General features: G+C 39.2%; 1 protein-coding gene across 7 annotated transcripts; it reads right to left on the bottom strand.

Moving 5' to 3' along the window:
- Positions 1–1,081: 1,081 nt before the first annotated feature.
- On the bottom strand, positions 1,082–22,900 carry INTS10 (integrator complex subunit 10). 7 transcript variants are annotated; one of them, XM_062492956.1, is made up of 18 exons: positions 22,767–22,900; positions 21,785–21,852; positions 20,970–21,073; positions 19,891–20,030; positions 19,311–19,392; positions 18,863–19,003; positions 18,276–18,447; positions 17,685–17,854; positions 13,950–14,083; positions 13,036–13,192; positions 12,332–12,414; positions 11,325–11,477; positions 10,097–10,205; positions 9,680–9,759; positions 9,062–9,224; positions 7,900–7,993; positions 3,352–3,429; positions 1,082–1,459 (listed from the first exon to the last, which is right to left on the bottom strand). In XM_062492956.1, exons 1-18 carry the CDS (start codon positions 22,893–22,895, stop codon positions 1,303–1,305), a joined length of 2,214 nt encoding a protein of 737 aa, XP_062348940.1. In that variant the 5' UTR covers positions 22,896–22,900; the 3' UTR covers positions 1,082–1,302. The 7 variants fall into 7 exon arrangements, with proteins under 7 accessions (XP_062348940.1, XP_062348939.1, XP_062348942.1 ...); XM_062492955.1 differs by having other exon boundaries at positions 13,036–13,189; XM_062492958.1 differs by having other exon boundaries at positions 17,685–17,851.
- Positions 22,901–23,242: the final 342 nt, after the last annotated feature.

The raw sequence follows: 23,242 nt of genomic DNA, 5'->3' as shown, positions 1-23,242 counted from the left end.
AGCAGGCCTAGATTGTAATGAGGCAAATGGATTAGCTTGAAATATGGTGGATTAGCCTGAAATATTGCCAGTCAGGCTGTATTACTATAAAGGGATACCAGTTCAAGTTTACAGTGCCATGGAAGCCATCAAGACTTTTATGTGACTTAAGGGACAGTATTTCCCTACTTAGCAAAAACTTACTAGTCTACTACAGTTGCTCTCTGTTTTCAGTCTTTTGTAAATATTTTACTGATTTCCCTCCTTCATATAGAGAAGCTGAATATACCCTACCAGGCAGGCAGTATAAGACACCCTGATGGTGTTCATGAAATAAACTGCAAGGGATGGGGGTGGTGACTGCAAGGGGTTATCAGGTTATCTGCATGTGACACAGAACCCCCTAACTCAGGTGGTCTGGGGTTTGTATATATCCTTGGCAGCTCTTGTATGCCTGTCTCCTCTGGCTACTGGCACACATTTAACTTGGCCAGTGACTAGCTGGGAAAGCTCTGGGGCACCTGTGTGTCATAGCCTGGTGGTGCTTTCAGCTGATCATGATTCACTGTATTCTTCCCATTTCTTCAACTAAACCCTTAGGTTTAGGATCCTGCTGAAGCCTAAAATCTCTTCTATTGGCTTATTAATCAGCAGGCTGCTCCTACAGGTTTAGCAGTCCATCTGTGCATGTTCTGGGCCTTTGTAACACACCTCATGCATGGATGAGGTCCAGGTTTCCTATGCTACACTCTAGGAGTGTAGAAAGACCCTTTCCTATTCACTTTGTATAATCACTTGGATATTGCCAAATTTAAATCAAAACAATCCTCTTTCTACATGGATATGCTTAAGGACCCTGAATCAAAAAAAAACAGCAATACAGGCAGAATTCTGCTGAGAAGGGAGACCTAAAAGACCAAGTCAATGGAAGAGAATGGTTTTTGGAAATTGAGGAAATTCACTTATTTCCAAACTAGTGCTAATAAAAAACCTGAAATACCTTGTTATGTTCTCTGTTTGTGTGTAAAGATGGAAAGAGCTATGGCACACACTTTAGTATAATGATGTGGGAAAAAAAACCCAAAACCATAGGCTGTTATAAAGACTTCTGAAACAAAGTTTTATTGATAAAGTTTGATCTGCTCACATAAGAAAACCAAGCACTGAACAAACACTGAGTAGTGTTTGTGTATTGCAGAGCCTGTAACTTACTGGGAACTTCTTGATCCTCTGAACAAGAGATTTTCCACTGCTATGCTGCTTGTTCATACAAAGAGCCTTCCCCTCTCTCCATAAAAGACACTGCATCAGGATTCAGTCCGTTCAAGCAAGAGTCTGCAGCAGAAGTATTTTCTCATTAATGCAGAACCTATGCAAGACCACCATGAGATTTTCCCCACAGCGTGAGACCTGGCGCTCCATGGCCAGGCGGAAGTCTTCCTTCACTCCTTTAGTTATACCCCGGGTAACTGTGTGGTGCCTTAAGCCATGGAGGAAAGAGAGAGAGACAAAATCAAATCATGGTTATTTAGTGAACTACAGTCACTTAAAATATACTGCATGTCACTTACTATATATTTACAGTCCATATCTAAGTTTATTTAATGAGTCAGAGCCTGTGCTATGCTATTTTTAAAAAATCATGTTTAGTAGCTTACAAGTCTTTCAACAGTTAGAAGCTGCAAAAAAGTCTGTGTCCTCACTGCTTTGACTATGACTGCTGAAGGGGGAAATAATGTCAATCTTCTGGATAATAGGAAAATCGATTCTCTTAACCCAGCAAGTTGAAAGTTCTCCTTGCTTGGGGAAAGGAATTGTTTTCCTCTCTACCTTTGCTGCCTAGTCCACTTCTTCCCTGTAATCACTTCTATAAATGGCTGGGATTGAAAGAAGAGTAAAAAGATGAACTTGCTTTCTCTGGAGCACAGGTGCCACCATAAAGAGCAGAGGGCATTTTCCACCAGCATCAAAGTTCAGGAAGGAGCTTTATAATCCTGTGGGCATTGATAAGGCTGTAACTAGCCAAAGTGAGCATTTCACAAAACCCAAATCAAGCCAGGCTGTGAGTCTGCATAAGCAGAAACCAGCTCTTATGAAGATACTAGACACCAGGCAAGGGGTTACATTTATTCTGAGCCAAGTTCAGGACTTGCTTTCAAACAGAACAAAGGTCCAGCTACTGAGCTAGCTAAAGCAGTGCTGGCTGGGGAAACATGGGATATTGCCCTGTTAAAGGCCATGTTTATGAACAGTTCTTTGTTCTCACGCTGGCCTCATCTCCAAAGTCTTGTCCCTAAAACAAAGTTCTGAAGCACCAAAGCACCTTTACTTGCACTGGTCCAGAACTGGGTAAGTGAGATCAAGACTTTGTAACAACTACCTGCAAGCTCTACTTGGGAAGGGGAAAAAAAGACATGCTCTGAAATGAGGTTCTTAACACTACTGAAAAATTAATTCAGAGAGAAAAGCATAATGCTAATGCTGAGATGAGTCCTGGATCATGGGTAAGACAGGAAGAGCTGGTCCAAACCCAGCAAGCCTACTGAAAGACAGAGAGAAAATAAAAAATAAAGGTTGAGGGCATCTGTGCCCATACAGAGATGCTGGGAACAAGGAAGGGAAACATCTCAGAATTAACCCTCACCAACAATACCACCTAACTTTCATGTAAATAAAGAAGTCTGGCATTTGAGAAGAGACTTCTCAGCCAAAGCAGTAGAGACCTTTGCAACACATAGAAAAGGCAAAGCCTACTGGGCAATTCTTTGGTGAGCTATGCTAAGTGAAGCAAACCTTCACTGAAAACAATCCAGTATATTCAGAGGCTTATGGGATAAGACCTGCTTTCAGTCTTTATTGTCTTAAACATTGCTTGTAGTTGAGTGCTGTGGTCAGTTACAGCCTAAAGGATAATATGCAACCTACAGCTACTGGGCGATCCAGCAACACTTTGGAAGATGTGTGTTATATTACAGCTGGAAAACACAGAACAGAATTCAGAACAAACTAAATGAAATAAAGTTGCTACACTTGAATCCAGGAATCAGTATCTTGAAAATAAAGGATTATGCTCTTGCTTATACATGACTGAACATCAGAAAAACTTTTGAGGATTTCTACATTATTGTTTAAATTCAGTAGCGACTACTAAATTGAAAGGACACCGATACTGGGAACTTATGGGAAAAAGAAAAATAAATGTTATAATAGAACAACATGGTTTGCCAGGCAATGTAGGCACAAATGAAGAAATAATAATAATAATAATAAAAAAAAAGATAAATATTGAGTAACAAACTACCGGAAACCATGGGCAATAAAACATGTTGACAAAACACAGCACACTATGAGCAGGGTTTTTCCACTTGGTACCTGTCAGCAGTCTGTATGCTGGGCTGTAGCACAGGTATGAATTCCTGCTGCAGTAACCCCATGGGAGGGCTAGAGGTCCTTTAAAAAACAGCAAATAGCAGCATTCAAACACCCACACACCAACTCCCCTTCTGGTGCAAAACAACTCTCCAAGAAAGGTGTAACTGAGAACTAGGGTGGGCTCACATAGCAGTATGACCACCAAGCAGCCAAAGGGGTGCAGGACTCTTAACAGCATTAAACATGCAAATATCCCCAGATTTCATTGCAAGGCTGTTCTGCAGTTGTGGTCTAAATATATACACATGCTTTTTTGGACAGTAAACAGCAGGAGAAAGGAGAGCAGCAGGTGCGAAACCAATACATAGTTGTACTACGATGAACTGTCACAGCTCTTCCAAGGAAGCATGTCAGTCAGAAAAGATTTAATCAGAGGAGCAGTGCAGATACCATAGCTTCCCTCCAGTACTGGCAAGAGCATATCAGCAAAACTGGGAGAGCCCAAAGGCTGGAGTTAAGGGACTGGCTGCTGAACCCAAGACGAGTGCATGCACAGCGGGTGTTGGCCAGGCTGAATATATGGCAGTATTTGTTAAAGATTGCCCAAGTATCTTTTCATTAGCCCACAGCTGGACTTTTCCACCTTTACAAATCCTAACTACATATAAAGACAGCTATTGGAGCATGGCACAATGCCAGAGCACAAATGCCCGCTCAGAGCAACCTCCTATTTATGACCAAGGCCACATGAACTAACCACCAAAAGCTGTCTCAGCTGAAAGACAGTTTGTCTTCCTCAAGAAATTAAGCTTTTATATCTGTGTGCTATCTGGAACAAGATACTAACCTAACAGGTTCAGTCTAGAGCAGCACCCCACTTAAGGAGAAGAGAAAGGAAAAATTTGGTATATAGGAGAGAGGTTTAGCTTCCTAATCTAAGTCTCTTACAACATCACCAAAATCTTATTAGGCACCTGAGCAGTGAGTGCACCATTCACCCGCAAAGATGCTACAAAGGGAGCAGAGAAGTAAAACTCACACTTAGATTCCCACATTTCTGAGTTCGGTGCCTACCTTCAGATCTCACAGGTGGGGATTTGGGTTAGCATCTACAGTTTATTAAAAGATATGGAGCTTATAAAAGTCAAATAAAGACTGGACATTTAACACTCTAATAAAGCTACAATAACCTAAAATAAAATAGCCACAAAAATCATTCAATCAAATGAGATAATTTTTCAAGAGTTCTTGGCATGAGTAAGTCCAGTACTTGCAGAAATGGACACAGGAAACAGAAAATACAAAGGACCAACAAGATGTTACTTGTCTCAGAGTGGCAGATCTTTGCAAAAGGGATTCTGTGCAATTGTGTTTTCACTACTGTTTGCAAGATCTGCAGTCAGAACTAAGCATAATCATGCTCACAGAATAAAAATTACACTTTCAAGATACTTTGTTTCACTTCTCTGTCCCCAAGGAGGTACTGTGATGGGAATATGAGTAAAAGGAAGGACACAGCTTTCAGATCAAATTTATGCAAATAGGTGGGCTACGATTAGATTAATTAGAGTAAGATTTACCAAAAAGAGGAGCAAGATATTAAGCAACAACTTCCTGCATATTGCTCTTTTCCTCTTTAGGCTCACCAGCTAACACTGCCCCTACTGACACGTGTGGAGGCCCTTGGGCCTGCCCCGGCTCCACCCATGGCCTTGTCCTGGAGGGATGTCCCTTGAGTAGGCTGTGATTAGCTTATCTCAACCCTCCTGGAAGGATGCTCCTTAGGTTGGCTCACCTTTTCTTATCATGGTGAGCTATCCCACCATGCCATAGGACCCATGTTAATCCTTTGTAACCCATTGGTCTTACCCTCTTGGTACCACCCTTGCTCTCCCCCATAAAAACCCCAGTATTTCCCCAGTCCAGGAGGGAGCAGTCGTTCCTGGCTCCCTTCACAGAACTGCTGGATAATAAAGGAATCTCTGTGGAATTTGCCATGCAACGGTTCCCGTCTCTCTCTCCCTGAGTTGGCCTGGGACAACCTCTCAAGCAGAGCTGGAATCACTGAGATGAAATCACTGATCAGAGCTGATCACTTGTGGCCACGGCCACCTCTTGCTGAGGCTCATCCAGCGGCTGGGAGACCAGCCAGGAGACCCCCTAGAAGGCAGTTCCTTGCGGGACTCTCTGGGAAGGTTGGCGGCTTCCTGGGTCTGGAGCACTGGATCTCCATGGACCCCCTAGCAGCCAACAGACATGAGTATCAGATAAACTGTGAAACTTGGCTTTTCTAGAAGGGAGTTCAAAAGCACTTAATGGTGCTGGATTCAAAGCCATAGAACAAATCTTGTTAACACAACATGACAAACAAAATTAGGTGCCTGTATCACCAGTTAAAACCAAAACCATGGACCTTCTTATTCCTACAGTGGATGCAAGCAAAGTAAAAGGTTACAAACTGTATATATACTTTGCAGAACCCAATTATACGTCTGCAGCTACCAAGATCTTACTTCATCTTTTGTAAAAGCACACTGCAGTTTCCTTTACTGAGTTCAGAAAAATTAATATAATTTCCTATGAAGTATAAAGAACTCAGAAAAAAGTACTGGAAGAAGAATGAGGAATTCCCCTGGGGAGAAAATGCCCTTTAAGTTATCAGACTAAAAACAGTCCTTATAAAAGACATAATATCTGCAATGCATTTTCCATTCATTAAGATGCAGGATTGCTACATTTATGCTGAGAAAAGATCAGACAAAGGAACAACTGCTTTATCTTTGGCCTGTTGTGTCAAACTCAGTCTTTCTGAGCATGGACGAACAGCATCTGAGCTGTCCCTTCTAATTCATGGGAGGGTGGTGCAGCAGCTCATCCAACCAGAACTGGTGATAGTTTTGAGAGATGTAAACAGTCAGCAGATATTGAGCCTACCATTGTCCCAGGAAACAGGGCTACACTGGCACACTTCATCAAAAACCCCAGCTGGGAGAGGCTGTGAGCTAACCTGGTCAACACTGGTGGGTGACACCATCCCTGGGTCTCACAGCCAGTCCAGCTAAAGAAATACCTGTGGTACTAGGGGAGTAGACATCATCTCTGACCAGTGGCCTACACCCTGAACTATCCCTTCCATCAGGTCTCTGATGAAGTGCTTCCAGCCCTACACAGCCACATAAAAGACGCTGTACATAGCTTTTCCAGCTGGACAGGATATTTGACTGTTTTGGCCCAGTAAGCACTGAAAGAAATAGACTTCTCTTCTACAAGCCTTTCTGTAACTGAGGAAACATCACTGATCAAAATGAGGTCAAAGAGAGATTCTGTCCTGCTAGAAATACTTCTTGCTACCTCTTTCCTGACTGGGGGTTCAGAACAGAAGGTAACTGCGGCCACCCCAAAAGAGATCCAAGAGAAACAGTGCTGAACTACTGCAATGAAATGGAGACAGCAGGTAAGAAGTTACCAGATGGAGTCTTCAGTCCTAAGCCCTCTTGCTGGCAAAGCTTATTACTTAACACCATTTGTGGTGCAGCATGCCCTGAAGCTTGTTTTCATACAGCTGCTTACAAGCAGTGAGATATGGCAAGGGTAAGAGTTTGAAAATCTAAAGCTTAGAAGAGAAAATTCTCCATCACATAATTAAGCATTTGAATTTCTACTTTTCCTTTAATTATACCTAGTATCTCATTTTTTTGTTGGTTACCTAGATCTCTGGAAAATCTATTTACTAGTTAAAATTTGGATCCTATTGTCTGATGTTAGGTTCCCATTTTGAAAAATTCAGCCCATTTCTGGTTAGTGAATAGCCAGAATATACTGACCTAAAGTGGAATTTCAACAAACTTTAAGCAGTCTCCCTTTTAGGAAGTAGAATACTACAAGTTCTCATAAATAACCAGGATATTCCAACACATTTTGCCACTAAAACCCTGCAGCAGATAGTTTTGAAACAAGACTGGACAAGTAAGAACACCCAGGAAGTTAATCCAAAGTATTAATTTACTTCAGCATCTTGCAATAAGCTTAGCAGAAGATGACCTGCTAATTCTTACAGTAAGGTTACTGGAGTGTAGCTGGAGCATAATTTAATTCATATTTTATACCAAAGTTTTTCATTGTTCAGTGGTCTTTCATAAATCTTGTTCACAAAAATAAGCAATATAGTTCTTTCTGCTCAGCATTACTCCGGCAAAATTATTAACAATACATTGTACTCATGCCTAATTATTTGAAGAATTCCTGCAAAGTGGAATTGTCTACCTGAAAGAGCACAACTGTAATCACTTCAATATCAATCACTCCAAAGCAAATGCCACACTCAGAAATACAGTCCTGTAAAAGCAGGAATTAAACTGAAGAACCCCCCAAAAGAATACACAGATCAGCAGCAGAGTCAGAAAAAAGTCACGGCCTTGTTTGAACTCCTTAAATTTAAACTCAATGACATGACAAACTATCCAGAAGATAACATGAAAGCAAAGACAACCAGAACATACTCCCTTTTTTTTTTGCCAAAGAAAACACTAAATGCTTTTTTATCCTTACTTGATCAACATTGCTTGATTTGGCAGCAGTTCCAGATGAATTTTCCCTCCTTCCTGTGTTCTTAAATAAGCAAATTCCTCCAACATATCAATATCTGAAGAAAATGTTAAAGATTTGAATAGGGAAACAATGATTGAGAACATTCTTATGCCTCACATTTGAAGCCACATTGCTGAAAAGGAGAGTCAAACTGAAAAGCTATTGAAGTACCTCATTACTAAAAGTGATAGAGAAGATCACAGCATGTATTCCTAATCCTCCACAAACTGATGAGAAATGGCTTTTCAAAGGGAGAAAGAAAGAATCCATTCATTTCTTTTCTTTCTTTGTTTCTCCATATGTAGTCAGAGGTAAAGAAGGCTTATCTCAAAATTCCCTGGGTTTTACTTCCTTTTTCTGCACTGCAGGCTATGAAAGCAGTGCAAACTGAGGCTGCATCTGAAGCAAGTGCCACCACGTTGGCACATTATCACCCTTTTAGTTTTGTATTTTGATCCCTTATTTAGCTGCTTCTTTTGTGGCTTTCCCCTCCCCCCCCCCCACCCCTTTCCTCTAACACCACAGCTTATTTAGTTGTCTCAGATAGGAGCTAGACCCTAAGCTTCCTGAGACCCATGGCTGATGGCTATTTAGGTTAAACATTAAACTGTCCATTTGTGTGTATGATGATCAAAACTTATGTCAGATATCTGAATAGATAAATCAGACATGCTTTACATGAACTTTGACATAGCTCATTATCTTACTCAACCCAAACATGTTACCCACAGAAAGCATTTCACAAACAAGAGCCAAAATAATTCATCTCTGCAGCACAAGGTACCACTTTGTCTTTCTTGTTAACAGCCTTATACATAATGCCCTGTATTTCTTATTGAAGAGACTGCTGTCACTTGCATGAGCAGCCAGAGCTGCTGCTATTTTTCTGAATGGAAATGCAATGTCAGTGTACTTAAGGGTACTCTCAAGTGCCAGGGCAGGTGACAGGTGTATTTACACTGTGTGAAATGTCCATTGTGTACCGAGCCTACTACAAGAGGTTTTCATGGTATGAAAATAAATACAGAATATGATTCAGGGAAAGAGGTGCTGTTGAAACTAACAGCTTTTCCAACACAACAGCACAGGATGTGAAATGCATTCTTAGTTAGAGAAAGGATACTTGTGACATAGTTGAAAAAATTCTCATACTGGAAGTTGCCTTGCTGGCAGATTTTGTTGATGGCTTTCAGGAACAAGTTCTCACCCCTCGGCCACTCATGCTGAAGCAGAACAACTACATGGCCCAGTGCCATATCATCTCTGCTGTCTGTGAAAGCTCTGAGCTTCAGGGAAAAAAATTACATTCAGACAATCAGGAAATACACGCTGCTTTCAAAAATACATAGGATTTATCTCACTTAGATCTGTGCAAATACAGAAGTGCTTTAAGAGTATATATTAAGGCAGAATGAAATTCAATTCTAAAGCAGGCTGGAAATTTCCAGCTAAAATACCAAATCCTCTCCACTGACCTACAAGAGAAGTCTGAACAGAGACTAAAATTTGGAGATCTGTTCTTTCTTCTCTGCTCAAAACACAAATAGAGAAAAAAAAAGAGAAAACAAACCCTCCTCCATCAACACTCCACTCCCCTCTCCAAAAGAAAACCCTCCCCAACCCATTTAGGTAAGGATTGAGGCACAGCCCTTCAGACACAGCACTGGGATACAGCCATGCAGTTTCAGGATACATAAACTAGGCCTTAGTGACAAGAAAGCTCCAACTGACCCTAACTTACCTTGAAACAAGCTAGCAAGAGATGAAGGCAGTAAGGCATGATAGCTCTACTGGTACATGGCCAAAGCTTCAAATCAGACCCTGCAACAGAACAGCTCTTTAGGGGTCTCACAACAGGTAGGTTGAAAGAAATTGAAGTGGAGCAAAACAAATCTGAAATTACCACATCTCAGGTAGGGAGGAAAATGTGAAGTTAAACATTTAAATTTTTCTTCTTCACTTCTCTTTTCCTGTGGTAGGACATTGCCATCAATGTACTTTAAAAGGTACAAGCAAGCAAACCTCAATACAAAACCAAGAAGGAATAAAAAAATTCCACCCCACTCATAATACAAAATGACAATAATTATGTACTCAACCAGAACACATGAACTAAAGTTCAGCTGACACTGAGTTTAGGGTAATAGCAACTCCATACCTTTCCTGAATTTTGACTTGACTTTAGGTTGCTCCTCTTGTACTTTACCTCCTTCTTGTATTGGAAGTAAAATACAGCACATGAGGTCAAGCACTTTTTCACAGGTTTGCTGTAAAAGAAGGGACATGATCATGCTAAATTTAAATTAAAGTTCTTAAATATGCAGACATGTTAATAATGATTAAAAATTTCAGACACCAGAAAAGGAAAAAAAATCACAGAATTCTTTCCTAGAACTTCAGTTAACTTTATACACAGTACAGTCTAGCCAAGCAAAAAGATTTAGCTGTCACTAAATAACCTCTGAGAGCCTACATACACAATTTTCATTGTGAAAACATTGTATTGGCATTCTTAATTTCAAGAGTTTAAGATCAATATATCTGCAATCAAAAATGATTTTGTTTTGAAGGATTAAGTTTCCAAATGAATTCTTAGAATAGTTTTGTAAAATTTCATCTGTTCATGGTAAAAATTAAAAGTAAAATGGCACTCTGACAGCATGATGGAAATGTAATTCATTTTTAATGCTATTTCCTAGCAAAGGTCTGTGGAAATATATTACCACATTTCCAGTGAAAAAGTATTAAAGTGGAAGGGACAAAAGCACTTTTGCACACACCCAGCAGTACTAGGATGATGTCAGATCCTAAGAGACAGAGCCTTATTGTCAGTGTTTACACTGATTGACTTCAGACCACCATGCACTCCTGCGATATTAAAGACACAAAACATGTATTGCAAAAGTAGAGCAAGTGCAGAGGTCAGGCCAGACAGTATCATTCTAGTGTCTCTTATATCATCAGTTAATAATTAACTATCTTTTAAGATGATCACAGAAGTTCTTTTTTTTTCCCTCTGACACATGAAGCCTGTACCTAAAATAATTTTCCCACAATTTAAGGAACTAATTCAGTAAAGTTAAGGAATTCAAATTAAGGTTACATTTACAGACAACTCAAACACATATAGCCACAAAAAATCATAACTCCCCAAATCTTCACTATCAAATAGATTATACACATATATATAAAAAGCTGTGAAATGACAGTCAGTTGATGTGGCAGGAATTATAATTCTCCCAGTAAAGCATGGATTTTTCAGTAGACCCTGGCTTATGTTTGATATCCTGCTGAAAGCAGGCTAATAAGAAAATTCTAAGGAACAAGAGAAAAGGGAACCACAGGGCCAGTTGATGAAGGCCCAATGTGTGGAATGCAGTACATACCCGATATTCTCCAAGGGCAAAGTGGCACGATGCTAACTGGATTAGTGCTCTCTGACTTTCTAAAGATCCTTGTCCTGTAATTTGCTGGGGAGAATGAGAGCCCTGAAGAGCTCCCAAGTGATGTAGGCTGCTAATTGCTTTTTTGTACTGCCCCTTAGGAAAAGAATATTAAAAAAAACTGTTAGGGTTTTTTCTATACAGTAAGGTAGAAAGATAGAGAAAAAATTCTCATACAGGAAGCTTTCAAAGTGGAGTATGTCAAAGTACTAAGCCTTCAGAATTTAAATCTAAACTAACAATCTCCAGTGATGAGTTGTGTACAAGACTGTAGGTCAGTCACTTGCAAGGCAGTCAGAAGACAAACAAAATTCTCCTTTAAAAAGCCAGTTTACAATCATACTTGTAACAGAATCAACTAATTATATTCTTGAGTTAAACATTACTTTATTTAGACTAATAAAGTTTGGAATAGCTCTTGCTCAGGCACAAGTAAAGGCAAAAATAAAAGATTCCCAAAGGAAAAATAAAGAACAAGCTTTCCTCTGTAGATGGTATTGGAATGAGCACAGTCAGCCTAATTTTTGTGGAGAAGTAAAGATGTTAACAGAGACATGTTAAAACCTTTCATTGTTTGAAATACTTCTCTCTGATTGTGTTCCAATATAATGCACTGACAGACTAATAAAATGCACTTATCTTCCATAACACTATGCATATATCCACTGGTCAAAACACCAACATGGATGTCTTTGCCACATGCCAAAATTAGCTGGACTGAAACAACAGCTATTGGGACAGAATATCCAAAGCAGGGTACCAAGCTTGTGGTGCAAACAGTGTAGTTCTATCCCCAGAAAGTCATACTTTAAGGCATAAAATCAGTAGACAGTATAAGCAGTCAAAGTGGCTAATCAGAATTCCTATTTACAAGAAGGAAGTATATTGCTATTTACTAGAAGAGCAACACAATGGTGGTGTTTTTCCTAGTTTATACCATGTTTTCTTACCTGGTAAATGATCATGTCTGTAAGAAAGATTCTTAACCAAAGCCAGGTTTCTGTCTTCCATGACAAACAAATTCTGGTGAACTCTGTGTTAAGTGGTTAGAGAAGAAAAAGTAAAAGAATATATTAAACATTTCACAGCTTTGGGTTAAACACCAATAATATATATAAAAAGCTTAATTTAAAAATAAAAAAAATGGGTAAGAGTAAGAGGATTAAATCCTTCACATATAGGGTACTCTCCTCCTATACACTCATTTTTTCATTATGCTTCTCTTCACAGTGTCCAACAAACCTAAAAGCAGTAGGTGGTACTGTTCACTGGCTTTTTAGAATTTTTTTTGAAGATTATGACACCAGATATTATCAGAAAGGGAGACACAGTAAAAACACATGTTCTTAATCATGAACTAAAACAGCCATTACCAACACATCCTCATTGAGCACTATCAGCCCTATTACTGACCAACTGCTCCAAGAGAAGTGGGGGTGAATATGCAAAGATGCATCAAGAATGAAATGCAACACAGGAACAAAATATTCAGAAATGCAAAAACTGATAAAGCTTCTTACTACAACTTCTATCAGAAGTACTCAGGACCCAAAGCAATTTCAATTTTAAGGATTCATAATGGCAGGAATTCCATTTCAACAATAAAAAAGTGATTTCTACGCAGGGCAATGAAGTCTAAATGCAATTACCTTACCTTTGTCAAGTGATTCCAGAGAATAGAGCAGCTCCCAGCTCTCTCTTGCCAGTTTGAAACTCTCTAATACTTCAATAGAGTTTGCAAGATCAGCCTTATTTACTGTAATATGCCGACTTCTTGCCTTCCCAGAAGGATCTTCATCATCTGAGCTCTGCTTAGAAGTCAGTATAAAACACAAAAGATTAACTTCTTAATTTATACTTATTTCAGAGGACTCTAAAGTCACAGAAGTATCACTGAACACAAGAAAATAATTACATATAGAGGTGCCGTGGTCCTAGTTTAAGTGGCTTTAAGTGATTCTTCACTTAGCTTGTTTAAAGGTTGGACCAATCTAGTTTGGTGCCAAGAACTCAGTGACACAGTGTGATGAGCAGTATCCCAAACAAATTTATTCTGTTAAACGTGGTGTACCACCACTGAGCATCACCCAGATCATCTGTTTAAGTACATACACTCTTTACACTTTATGACTCAGTTTAAAGCCTACAGTGGCACAATACAAAGGAAATCCTTGTATTCTCTTTATAGCAGAGAAATTCTATAAAATAGTGATTTCCTACCATTAAAGAAATACATATATTGACAGTTCCAATCATGAAAAATCAATTACTTTGGAAGCTAATCTGTAGAACATCTGACTGCTATAGCTACCTTTTTAAGTGCCTTTGCTGAACTCCTTCAAGTTAAAGCGTTCACAGCAGTACATGTGTCTACAGCAATTGCTGCAAAAATGGTTTTATTCTTGTTGGCTTTAGAAAAAAAAAGAAAGTTTGAAAATTGTGGTCATAAACAGCTAATTTACGGTAGCTCTAAAAATATGTCTTTTTGACATCTGTCAAAATCACCATTGTCTAAATTCCAGTAGCAATGCCATTCTTGTAGTGAATTAAAAGGTCTACAAATGTTACCATTGTTTTTTCTCTTCCTTCAGCAAGTTTCCTTTTTTTGTGTATGTGCTTATTACGATCAATATCTGTATCACCATAGATGTTGGGTACATCCTCGAGAAGAACCAGTGGAGTTTGGTTTGGAGCATTTGGACCTGGATTTAAAGACAAATTAATTCACAATTGCCTTAAACTGATCTGAAAGGTCTTATGCCTACAGCAAGCTGGTTTTTTATCTTCACAAGTAATGACTATAATGTTACAAAAATAATCTTAAATTAGGTCACTTAAATTGTTTAAATTATGCTGGTAAAGCTGTGGTTTCCTCAAAGCAGCCATACAGTGAAGGTCAGAGTGCATTTACCAGACATCACATGAGTATGATTGAGAGGTTCAGAGTATTTTTGAATCCCTTTCTTCTGGTACAGTCACAAGATACACTCAGGCAGCGAGTGTTATCTGATCAAACATTATTTGCTTTTATGTAAGTGCAATTATTCAACAGCTGAACGGCACAAATGGCTCTGAAGTTAATAGCCACAAACACAGCAAATCACAACAACATTCTCATAACATTTCTCATGAGAAACCAAAGCAAAGAAGTTTGTGTATTTTATGATGAGATTTTCCTAGCAGGATCGCTCAGTGTCAGCTTTGTCCCCACTTATTTTAGTAAACAGAATGAAAACTTTAGTTCACTTCCAGAGCTCATCTTCACTCCCAAAAGACAGAAAAGCCTCATTTTGAAACAGAGAGAACAAATTCTACTTTCACTGGTGTCACAGAACATCCAGCAGGATCTGGTACCTATTATTCCAGACTGCAGTGCTTAAGTTTCATTAGACATAAAATAGGAATAATACTTCTTAATCTCAAACAACATTGATATGTGATCACTACTGAGACAGCTTTCCTTCCAAAAACATTTTCTCCTTCTGCACAATCAAGTTGCATATAAATGTGCAAAGCTCAGTCAAAGAGAAATACAAAGAGGAATCGTTTAATCTGTTTTCTCTTTCTGAAATCTCTGCCAGGTAAGATAGTAGTGCAAACAAGTATTTTCAGTTTGTGCATTTCTTCTCTTTGCAGAAAGAAATGAGGCCAAGGCCTCATTCATAACTGCAAAGAAACTATTTTGAGAGTTTAGTAGAAGGTCGATTCATTTCATCTCTTGACATAAAAAAAACCCTTCTATTAAGCTTTTCCCATCTACTCAAAAGTGTTGTGTAAAGAGTTCACTACAATAGAAGCTCCTCTTAGAAGAAAGAGCCAATCTGCTCTAAGTAACAAATACAGGTCAATAAATATCACCACAATAAACAGGTCAATAAGTACCACCATTGAAATTGCACCTACAGCACATTGCAATGTGGTACCTCTATTGTACCATGATGTATTCCACTGTGTCAGAATCTAACCTGTGGGAACTGAAAACAGAGGCAAGACATAATGCATAAGATTCATATCTGTTTCTCATGGATGCAAAGTACCACAGCTGGGATGCTGGAAGAGTTTCACCGCTAGAACCTCAAGAGCTACCTAGTTCCAATAGCTGAGAAGAAAAAAAATTGGGTCTTTCTTTTACTTATACTGACTTTAATTTAAGTCAGCTAAGTCTTTTGCTTTCCAAACAAGTGTTCTCTTCCCAGCACCAGAAGTGCACTGTAGTCCTTATTCCAAAACCTCCAGTCCTAAAACAAAATAAAATCCATTGTCACTCTTGACAGGGCTGCAGACCTTTTCTTACAGTACTAAAAAGTTACACAGGCATACAATGAGCAGCATTTTGTTTTTCTGTCTGAGCTCTAGACTCTAAGCTTGCAAAGTTTTTAATTGTTTTCTAGCAGAGAGTGTTATAAATAAACCCCCCAAACCATCAGCCCAAATAGCAACTCCTGCCAAGCCTGGAGGCAGCCTCAAAGTTAGAAGAGGTGTGAATTGCCTCATTCATTACTCAACTCTGCAGTAAAGCAGATACAAATTATGCGAGAGAAATGCATTGAAGAGTTTCCCTCAAGATGCTTCTTGCAAATCCACACACATGAGAAGATCATCTAGTCCTCACAGATGAGAAGACAGTGTTTTTCTCTACAACATGCTTCCAAAATATGTAGGATTCTACAGAAAGCCCTCCAGAGGGAAGGAGGAAAAATTCTAATGATAGAAAAGATATAAAAGGCACTGAATACCAATGGACTTCAATGATAAAGCAGAAATGAGTAAAAGATGTCTTGGAAATACTTTCCTGACACCAGAAAATTACACAGGGTACCAGAAAAGTTGCACCAAAGGAACTGCACTCTGTGACCTCAGTATACATTCTTTTTCTGGTGGTTCAGACAGAAAATATGAGCTTTGAAATACTCAATTGTACAACTTAAAAAGGAACATTTTCACTAGTTCTTTACTTCCTTTCTTCTTTAACTTGTGATCAAGCAGCTAAAGCTACATGCACACCTGAAGTATCTCCTGCCCACCATAACTCTTCTTTCCTCTGGACAGAAAAAAAAAAAAAAAACAAACAACTAGACTCATTAGTTAATTAGTTCCTGTATTTGTTAAAGTGACTCTAGGTTCTTTGCATACCAGTTGCTATGTCATTTGTCCTCTGAGCTTAGCTACTCATTATAGTTTATTTTATATATGCATATATATATATATATGTATATTTATATTTATACATATATAAAATATCAGCATATATAAATTATATAAAATACATATCATATAATGTATAATAATTAATATGCAATAGATTAATATTATATTATTACAGTAATATACTATATTACTCTAATAGTAATATTACTATTATTCAACTGATTACACAACACTATGTACAATTGTTTAAAAACCATAACTTGTATTGACTACTTCCTTACTCAAATGATCATTTGCTCCATGCAGAAAAATGTGATGAAACTTATGATCACAATACACAGAATTAAAATTGCAATTTTAACATTAATCAATAATTGTAGTATTAATAACTACTAATTACCTATGATGACAATTGTTATTGCTGCAAGGAATTTCCTGTTACATTAATAAAAGCTAAAAATTCCTCTTTGTGATGCTGTTTATTTCAATCTGAGGTGTTCCAAGCAATCTGGTATGTCCCAAATGCAGATGTGAGTGGGTAGGAAAATGCACAGGTAACACACATATGCTAAAGATCCAGTTTACAAATTAATTACAAATTAGGAGTAATATCCAAAACACATCTCAAAGATTATGCTTAAACTATATAAAGAACGACAAGTTGGAAGCTTGTGAATGTCAGGAAATCTTTTCCTATTCAGCTTTTATTTGCTTAATTACAAATTTGTTGTGTGTTCCTAACGCAAAAATACCTTCCCTTATTTTGACTGAAGGAAAACGGGAAAATGTCAGCTTCAAAGAAATAAAATCGGAGGAGAAAATCAAACAAACATGATGCCCATGGAAGAGTAGGAATCAGCCCTAGGGGTGTTTCCTGTAATACCTGGTCTGTTACTTTTTCCTTGCTACATAATCAACTGCTTCTGGCAAAGGTTGAAACCACAATGCTAAGCTAGATTGGTCTTTGGTCTGATCCACTACATATTTATTACAAACTACTGTTGGTAAGATTAATGGCTTGAGAGAATTATGACAAGATATAAATGTTGCTTTGTGAGATGACAGCTTCAAAAGACTAATGAGAAAAGATCTTTAAGATATTAGCAATGAAATCACAAATGGCTCATTACAGAAGTTGAACCATTAGAAACTAACCTTGAAAGAGTGATGGCTGGATGTTGCTGATGTACTGAAAAGCATTTTTAAAGAAGACCAACATCGTGGAATACACTACTTGATTCTTATATTTGATGTGGGCTTCACTATCAAAGTTACTGATGTATCTGCAGAGATCTTTCATTCGATGCAAAATGTCACCGTAACTTCTGAGGGGAAGAGAGATAACAAGAATTCAGGATGTTACACTGACTCTGCAACTAAACGAAAGACTGCATAGTGAATATGAAAAACTCAGTATTTCTGCTGAGGATATTCCCCAACATCAAGTCAGTGGAGGCTAGGAATACATGTTAGTGAAATTTCACAAAACATTTACCATGTTTCTCTTCACTGAGGCACATAGGGAAGGTTAATCCACAGCACTACAGTGCTTACGCATTACTTTCATTATCAAAAATTGATACTGGAAACTAATTTGCAAGTGCTCTTTAGAGCCATATTTTTGCTTTACATTGTACAGTCTTTGAAAGAAAAGCTGCTGTGAACTTACAGAAATTGTTCTTGTGTTAAGAATTCAAAAGCCAAACTCTCCATGAGGCAATACCCACCAAAGTAGAGCTTTCTTACCTTCTTCCCTTATCCATTTGCCACTCACACCTCATTCCCACCACAGACAATATTTTAAACAGCCTCTCCCATGGATCTGTAATCTGGGATGATTTCTCTGTGAGACCATCTATTACATATTTCTGAGAGCTGCGCTTGCTTGGAGACATAATATCAGAGGAATCTTGTGAACCTAGGAAAACCAGCACATTTTTTTCCTTATAAAGAAATCAAACTGATTCCTTTTCAAGAAGAAGACATGTAAAAATTATGTTGGAGCTTTCAGGGTAACCATTCTTTACACAGAAGGCTAACAGGGAGCAAGCATGCATTTCTGCATCTTTGTACAAGAGAGCTGATAGGCTGGATAAAGACATCTTGGACATCTGTCCCACTACTCGTATGCTGAAGCATCATGGGCATCATTACTAAGTAGATGAAGCACAGTTTTGGTATTTTGGAATCAAAGAACTAAGAAACACTAAATACTACTATTAATCCTTGTCTACGGGATACATTACATAAAAACAATGAATTTATTTATGGACATGATACTAAGATACTAAGACACATTCTAAGAAAGCTTGATTTTGTAAAAATATTCTTACCTTGATATTGACTTTCTGTCTGTGTAGATCTAGTTACATAATTAATATAAAATTCTGCTGCTTTATTCAAATATTTATATAATAAGCTGGCAGGAAGTCGTACATCAGGGTTGTTAATTATCAGAGGAAGAACATCACAAACTAAAATAGAAAATAAACAAAAAATCCTTTAGGTTTGTGGGGTTTTTTGTTCTATTTCTCCTAGGTAAGGTTTCTCAATCAGCAATGGTAGCCTTCATCTCTAGCTGACCATACACAAGAAAGAACCTCACATGATTGGCTCTAGGACTGATCTGTACCATATGTTCAGTCTGGATTAACATGGCCTGAGCCTCCTCTCACTAAAGCAGTTTTCTAATCATAGCATCATGAAAGAAATTTACTGACCTCAGAACCTTGCCATACTGAAAAGTTGCACAGTAAAAGAAGAATATTAGTATTTTCTTACCAAATAATTTTCTAAAACAATTCACTGGAGATTCTTGGTCTTCAATACTTTCAGCATCTAATAATGTTTCTCCAAGGCCCACCTGTGTGAGCAGAGGGGAAAATCAAACACTGGACCAGTGGTTTTAGAGACTTTTTGAACTGCAGTTCAGTGGGGTTGAACAGTAATTCAGTAACAATTCTATGCAACAGCATGTGCAAGTCTCCAAATATATAGTTAAACTATTCACACTAAATAGCAGGTGAAAAGCAATGTAAGAAGATAGCAAAACAAGACCAAGAGAAAAACTGTGCATGAAACTGTGTCAGTAAAGACACGCACAGACAGGTAAAAGCAATATATGACTGATATTCTTTCATTTACAAAACAAAGGATTGTTTTATTTGCTTCCATTTGTATTCCGCCAAATCCCTTCCTGGCTGTAAGCTCAAGATACAGCAGCCTGAACTATTAGCCACAATTAAACATGAATAAAAAGATTCACCCTCTCATTAAGGCAAAGAAAAACACATTTCAGCAAAATCTGAAAAAACTGAGTGCCAATATCCTGAATAATTACTCCTAGTTTCTCTTCTCTTACCCCATGTTGCACCACAGTCTCTGGGAAACGCCGCAGAAGTAGAAGGAGCATTTCTGCCCTTTCTAATGTGTTAAAGCACTGCTCTGTTGCCTTCAGGAGCATTTCACACTGGACCCGACCAGGAAGGGTCTCAAATAATCCTTAAAAAAAAACATTTAACTCGTGGTGTCTGAATTGTAAAGATGACTGACAAAGCATAAACATCACCTTGCTATGCTGAACAAAAAGGAATTTCCTTATGCTTTTTCTGCTTTTAATACACATACCTAAAAAATTAGTCTGTTTCTTTCAGAGAAGACCAAATAAATATTTATTTCTAATAGTGTTTATTTGGGTGCAAGGAACTTGAATCAACAAGTAAAACTTGCTAGTAAGTGGAATGCTCAAAATCCTAATACTTAAGTATTTGGCATTACATTCTACTTGCATAATTAATGGTTTCATTACTAAAATGTAAGGTTTTTTCAATTTAAACATCCCGTGAGACACTAAAAAGAAACTGACATATTTCCCTGTATGTTTTATGTATTCACTCTGAAAAATAAACACACCCCATGAAAAATCAAATGTTTTCTTAACTGGAATTCTTAGAGCTCCTGAAGCATGTCTTCAAACAGCAGATTATAGTTTGTCAGGTGTAAATCCTGCTTTCAAAATTGCCTGTGGTTGCCATCAGTGAATGCCAAGGCCTTCTGGACACCATTCATCTTTATATTTCTCATTACATAGATAATAATTTGCTCCATTTTTTATAATCATACACTTGTCTGCAATCTCTGGGACAATGATTTTTAAGTCCCATTCCACTTACTTCCTATTCAATTGCTCTTCTATGTGCTTATTGTTCTGGCAGAGTAAGCCTACACGTATCAGAGAGAAAGCAATGGGAACCAGCTTGTCATGTCCCTTTGTTTTTCCTAAGCCTAACACACCAAATTAAGTCTCTAAGGCTCAGTTGAGGGGAAAAAAAACAAACGCTGCAGTCCATAGGGAAAGTTAGAAAAACTGACACTTACTTGCCAAGCTAGATAAATAACTAGAGGGCTTATCTTTAGATTACTTTAAGACAGAATCCTTACCTCTTAAAAACTGTGTCTGCTTGTCTTGGGAGTCATTCCTTAATGCTGATGTAATAACACTGATCTCCCTCCATACAGCAGGTTGGTCTGGAAAATTCACAAACCTGTAACAAAGTTTAAGGCAAGGAATGTACAGTGATTTCAAAATCTGTCTCAAAGACAAAACCTTCCCATAAAAGTATGTATTTGAGCAAAACAGAAAATAGAAACCTTCCTTTTTACAGTTAATTCTTAATTAATTAGACCTTTAGTGCTTCATTTATCCACACAGATGTTACAAAACCACTAAGTTTATAATTTTGAAAATCCTGACATTTATTTGTCCATGGAAGGACAGTGCAGCAGGTGAAGGGTCTGGAGCACAGGTCCTGTGAGGAGTGGCTGAGGGAGCTAGGGCTGTCTAGTGTGGAGAAAAGGAGGCTCAAGAGTGACCTTATCACTCTCTACAAGCCCCTGAAAGAAGGGTGTAGAGTGAGACCCAGGTGAGAGGGTTAGTCTCTTCTCCCAGGCAACCAGTGACAGAACAAGAGGATGCAGTCTTAAGATGCACCAGGGAAGGTTTAGGTTGGACATTAGGAGGAATTTCTTCACAGAAAGGGTAATAAGAATTGGAGCGGGCTGCCCAGGGAGGTGATGGACTCACCCTCTCTGAGGTGTTTAAGGAAAGACTGGTTATGGCACCTGGTGTTATGGTCTGGTTGACAAGATGGTGTTTAGTCATAGTCTGGACTCAACCATCTCAGAGGTCTTTCCCAAACTGATTCCATTAATGGAGCACGTGGGATAAAGGCAGAGTTCCAGCTCTGATTACTTACATGTCATAGAGCAGCCTGCCTGCAGACGCTGTCCTTTCAGCATTCCTCTCAATAGTGTACATCTCATACTGCAGGATGCAAGAACAGAACATCAGCTTTCCCAAATATATTTATCAATTCAAATTGTCCTTCGCATCAAATCACATTAGTCTTTCCACTCTAAATTTGCCACAGCGGTCTGCATAACAGAAAATTAAAGGACTGCAACATTTGCTGGAGAAATTAGAAGGTGTATTTAGACTATTTAATCACATATTAATTCAGGCAAAAATTCTGCATGACAATATTCTTAATATTAACACTAACAACCTTCTAGTATCTAAAGGAGGCCAACAGAGAAGTCAGAGAAGGACTCTTCACCACGAAATGCTAGGACAAGTAGCAATAGGTACAAACTGAAAGAAGGGAACTTTAGATTACATAACATGAAGAAATTCTCTAGTGTGAGAGCATCGAGACATAGGAACAGGCTGCCCGGAGAAGCTGTGTGTGCTCCGTCTCTGGAAGTGTTAAAGCCCAGGTTGGATGGAGCTTGGAGCCACCTAGTCTAGTGGGAGGTGGCCTTGCCCACGGAAGTGGGGTAGGACTAAATGATCTCGAAAGTCCCTTCCAACCCGTAACATTCCACAGCTCTGTGAACATGCTGGCTTAACTTTTACACGAACTGAAAACTTGGAATTCAAAGAGTTTTTTGACCAGGGTTCGCACCCAGTCAAATGCAATGCAAAGACCCCAAGCTGCCACAAGAGCCATAATCAGGAGAGATAATTTAACTAATAGTAACAGTAATAGTAGTAGTAGTAGTAGTAAAGGGTTTTCTTTTGTTTTTTAACCGCGAAGTCACCGCGGCACCCAGCGGCCCCACCCCTCTCGGCCCCCATTGGCCGAGCTGCCTATCAATCAAGTAAGGCCGCACAGAGACCGCGCGGGGGAGGAGCGTGAGGCCCCGGCACCGCGCGTGTGCGATAGCGGCGGCGCTCACTTGTATGTTGAAGTCGGCGGGGTAGAGGCTCCGCGCCGTGATGAGCCAGGCTTTGGCCGCCCACAGGTCACCCGGCACCAGCTCCCGGGCCCGCTTCACCAGAAACTCACAGTCCCCCTGCGCCGACATCTTGCACCCGGCGCGGCCTGGCTCCGCCCCGGCCGCCGGGCGGCCCGCATGCGCCACGGCGCTCCCCGAGCTGGGCTCGCCCGCAGTTCCGCCCCGCCCTGTCACGCCGTGCAGCGTCATCGCTCGCCGGCGTCTCGGCAGCGGGGCAGGGATTGCTGTGAGGTGGGCCGCACCGCGTCGAATCATCGGTGTGGGCTGCCTTCCTAAAGGTGGTGTTGTTGCAAATGAAAGCCCGCTCTGAAAGTCTGCTGCCTGGGCTAGCGTTTCTCTAAAGTTCTTACAGTCCTCTACTAAAGTCACCACAGGCAAATGCGAAGGAAAAGCAGGACCTTTCAACACTGATGTGC

The sequence above is a fragment of the Cinclus cinclus genome, chromosome 5 (assembly GCF_963662255.1).
Source record: "Cinclus cinclus chromosome 5, bCinCin1.1, whole genome shotgun sequence".
Classification (NCBI taxonomy): Eukaryota; Metazoa; Chordata; class Aves; order Passeriformes; family Cinclidae; genus Cinclus; species Cinclus cinclus.
Note: the sequence above shows the minus strand (reverse complement) of the source record. Positions and strands in the feature narration are given on the sequence as shown.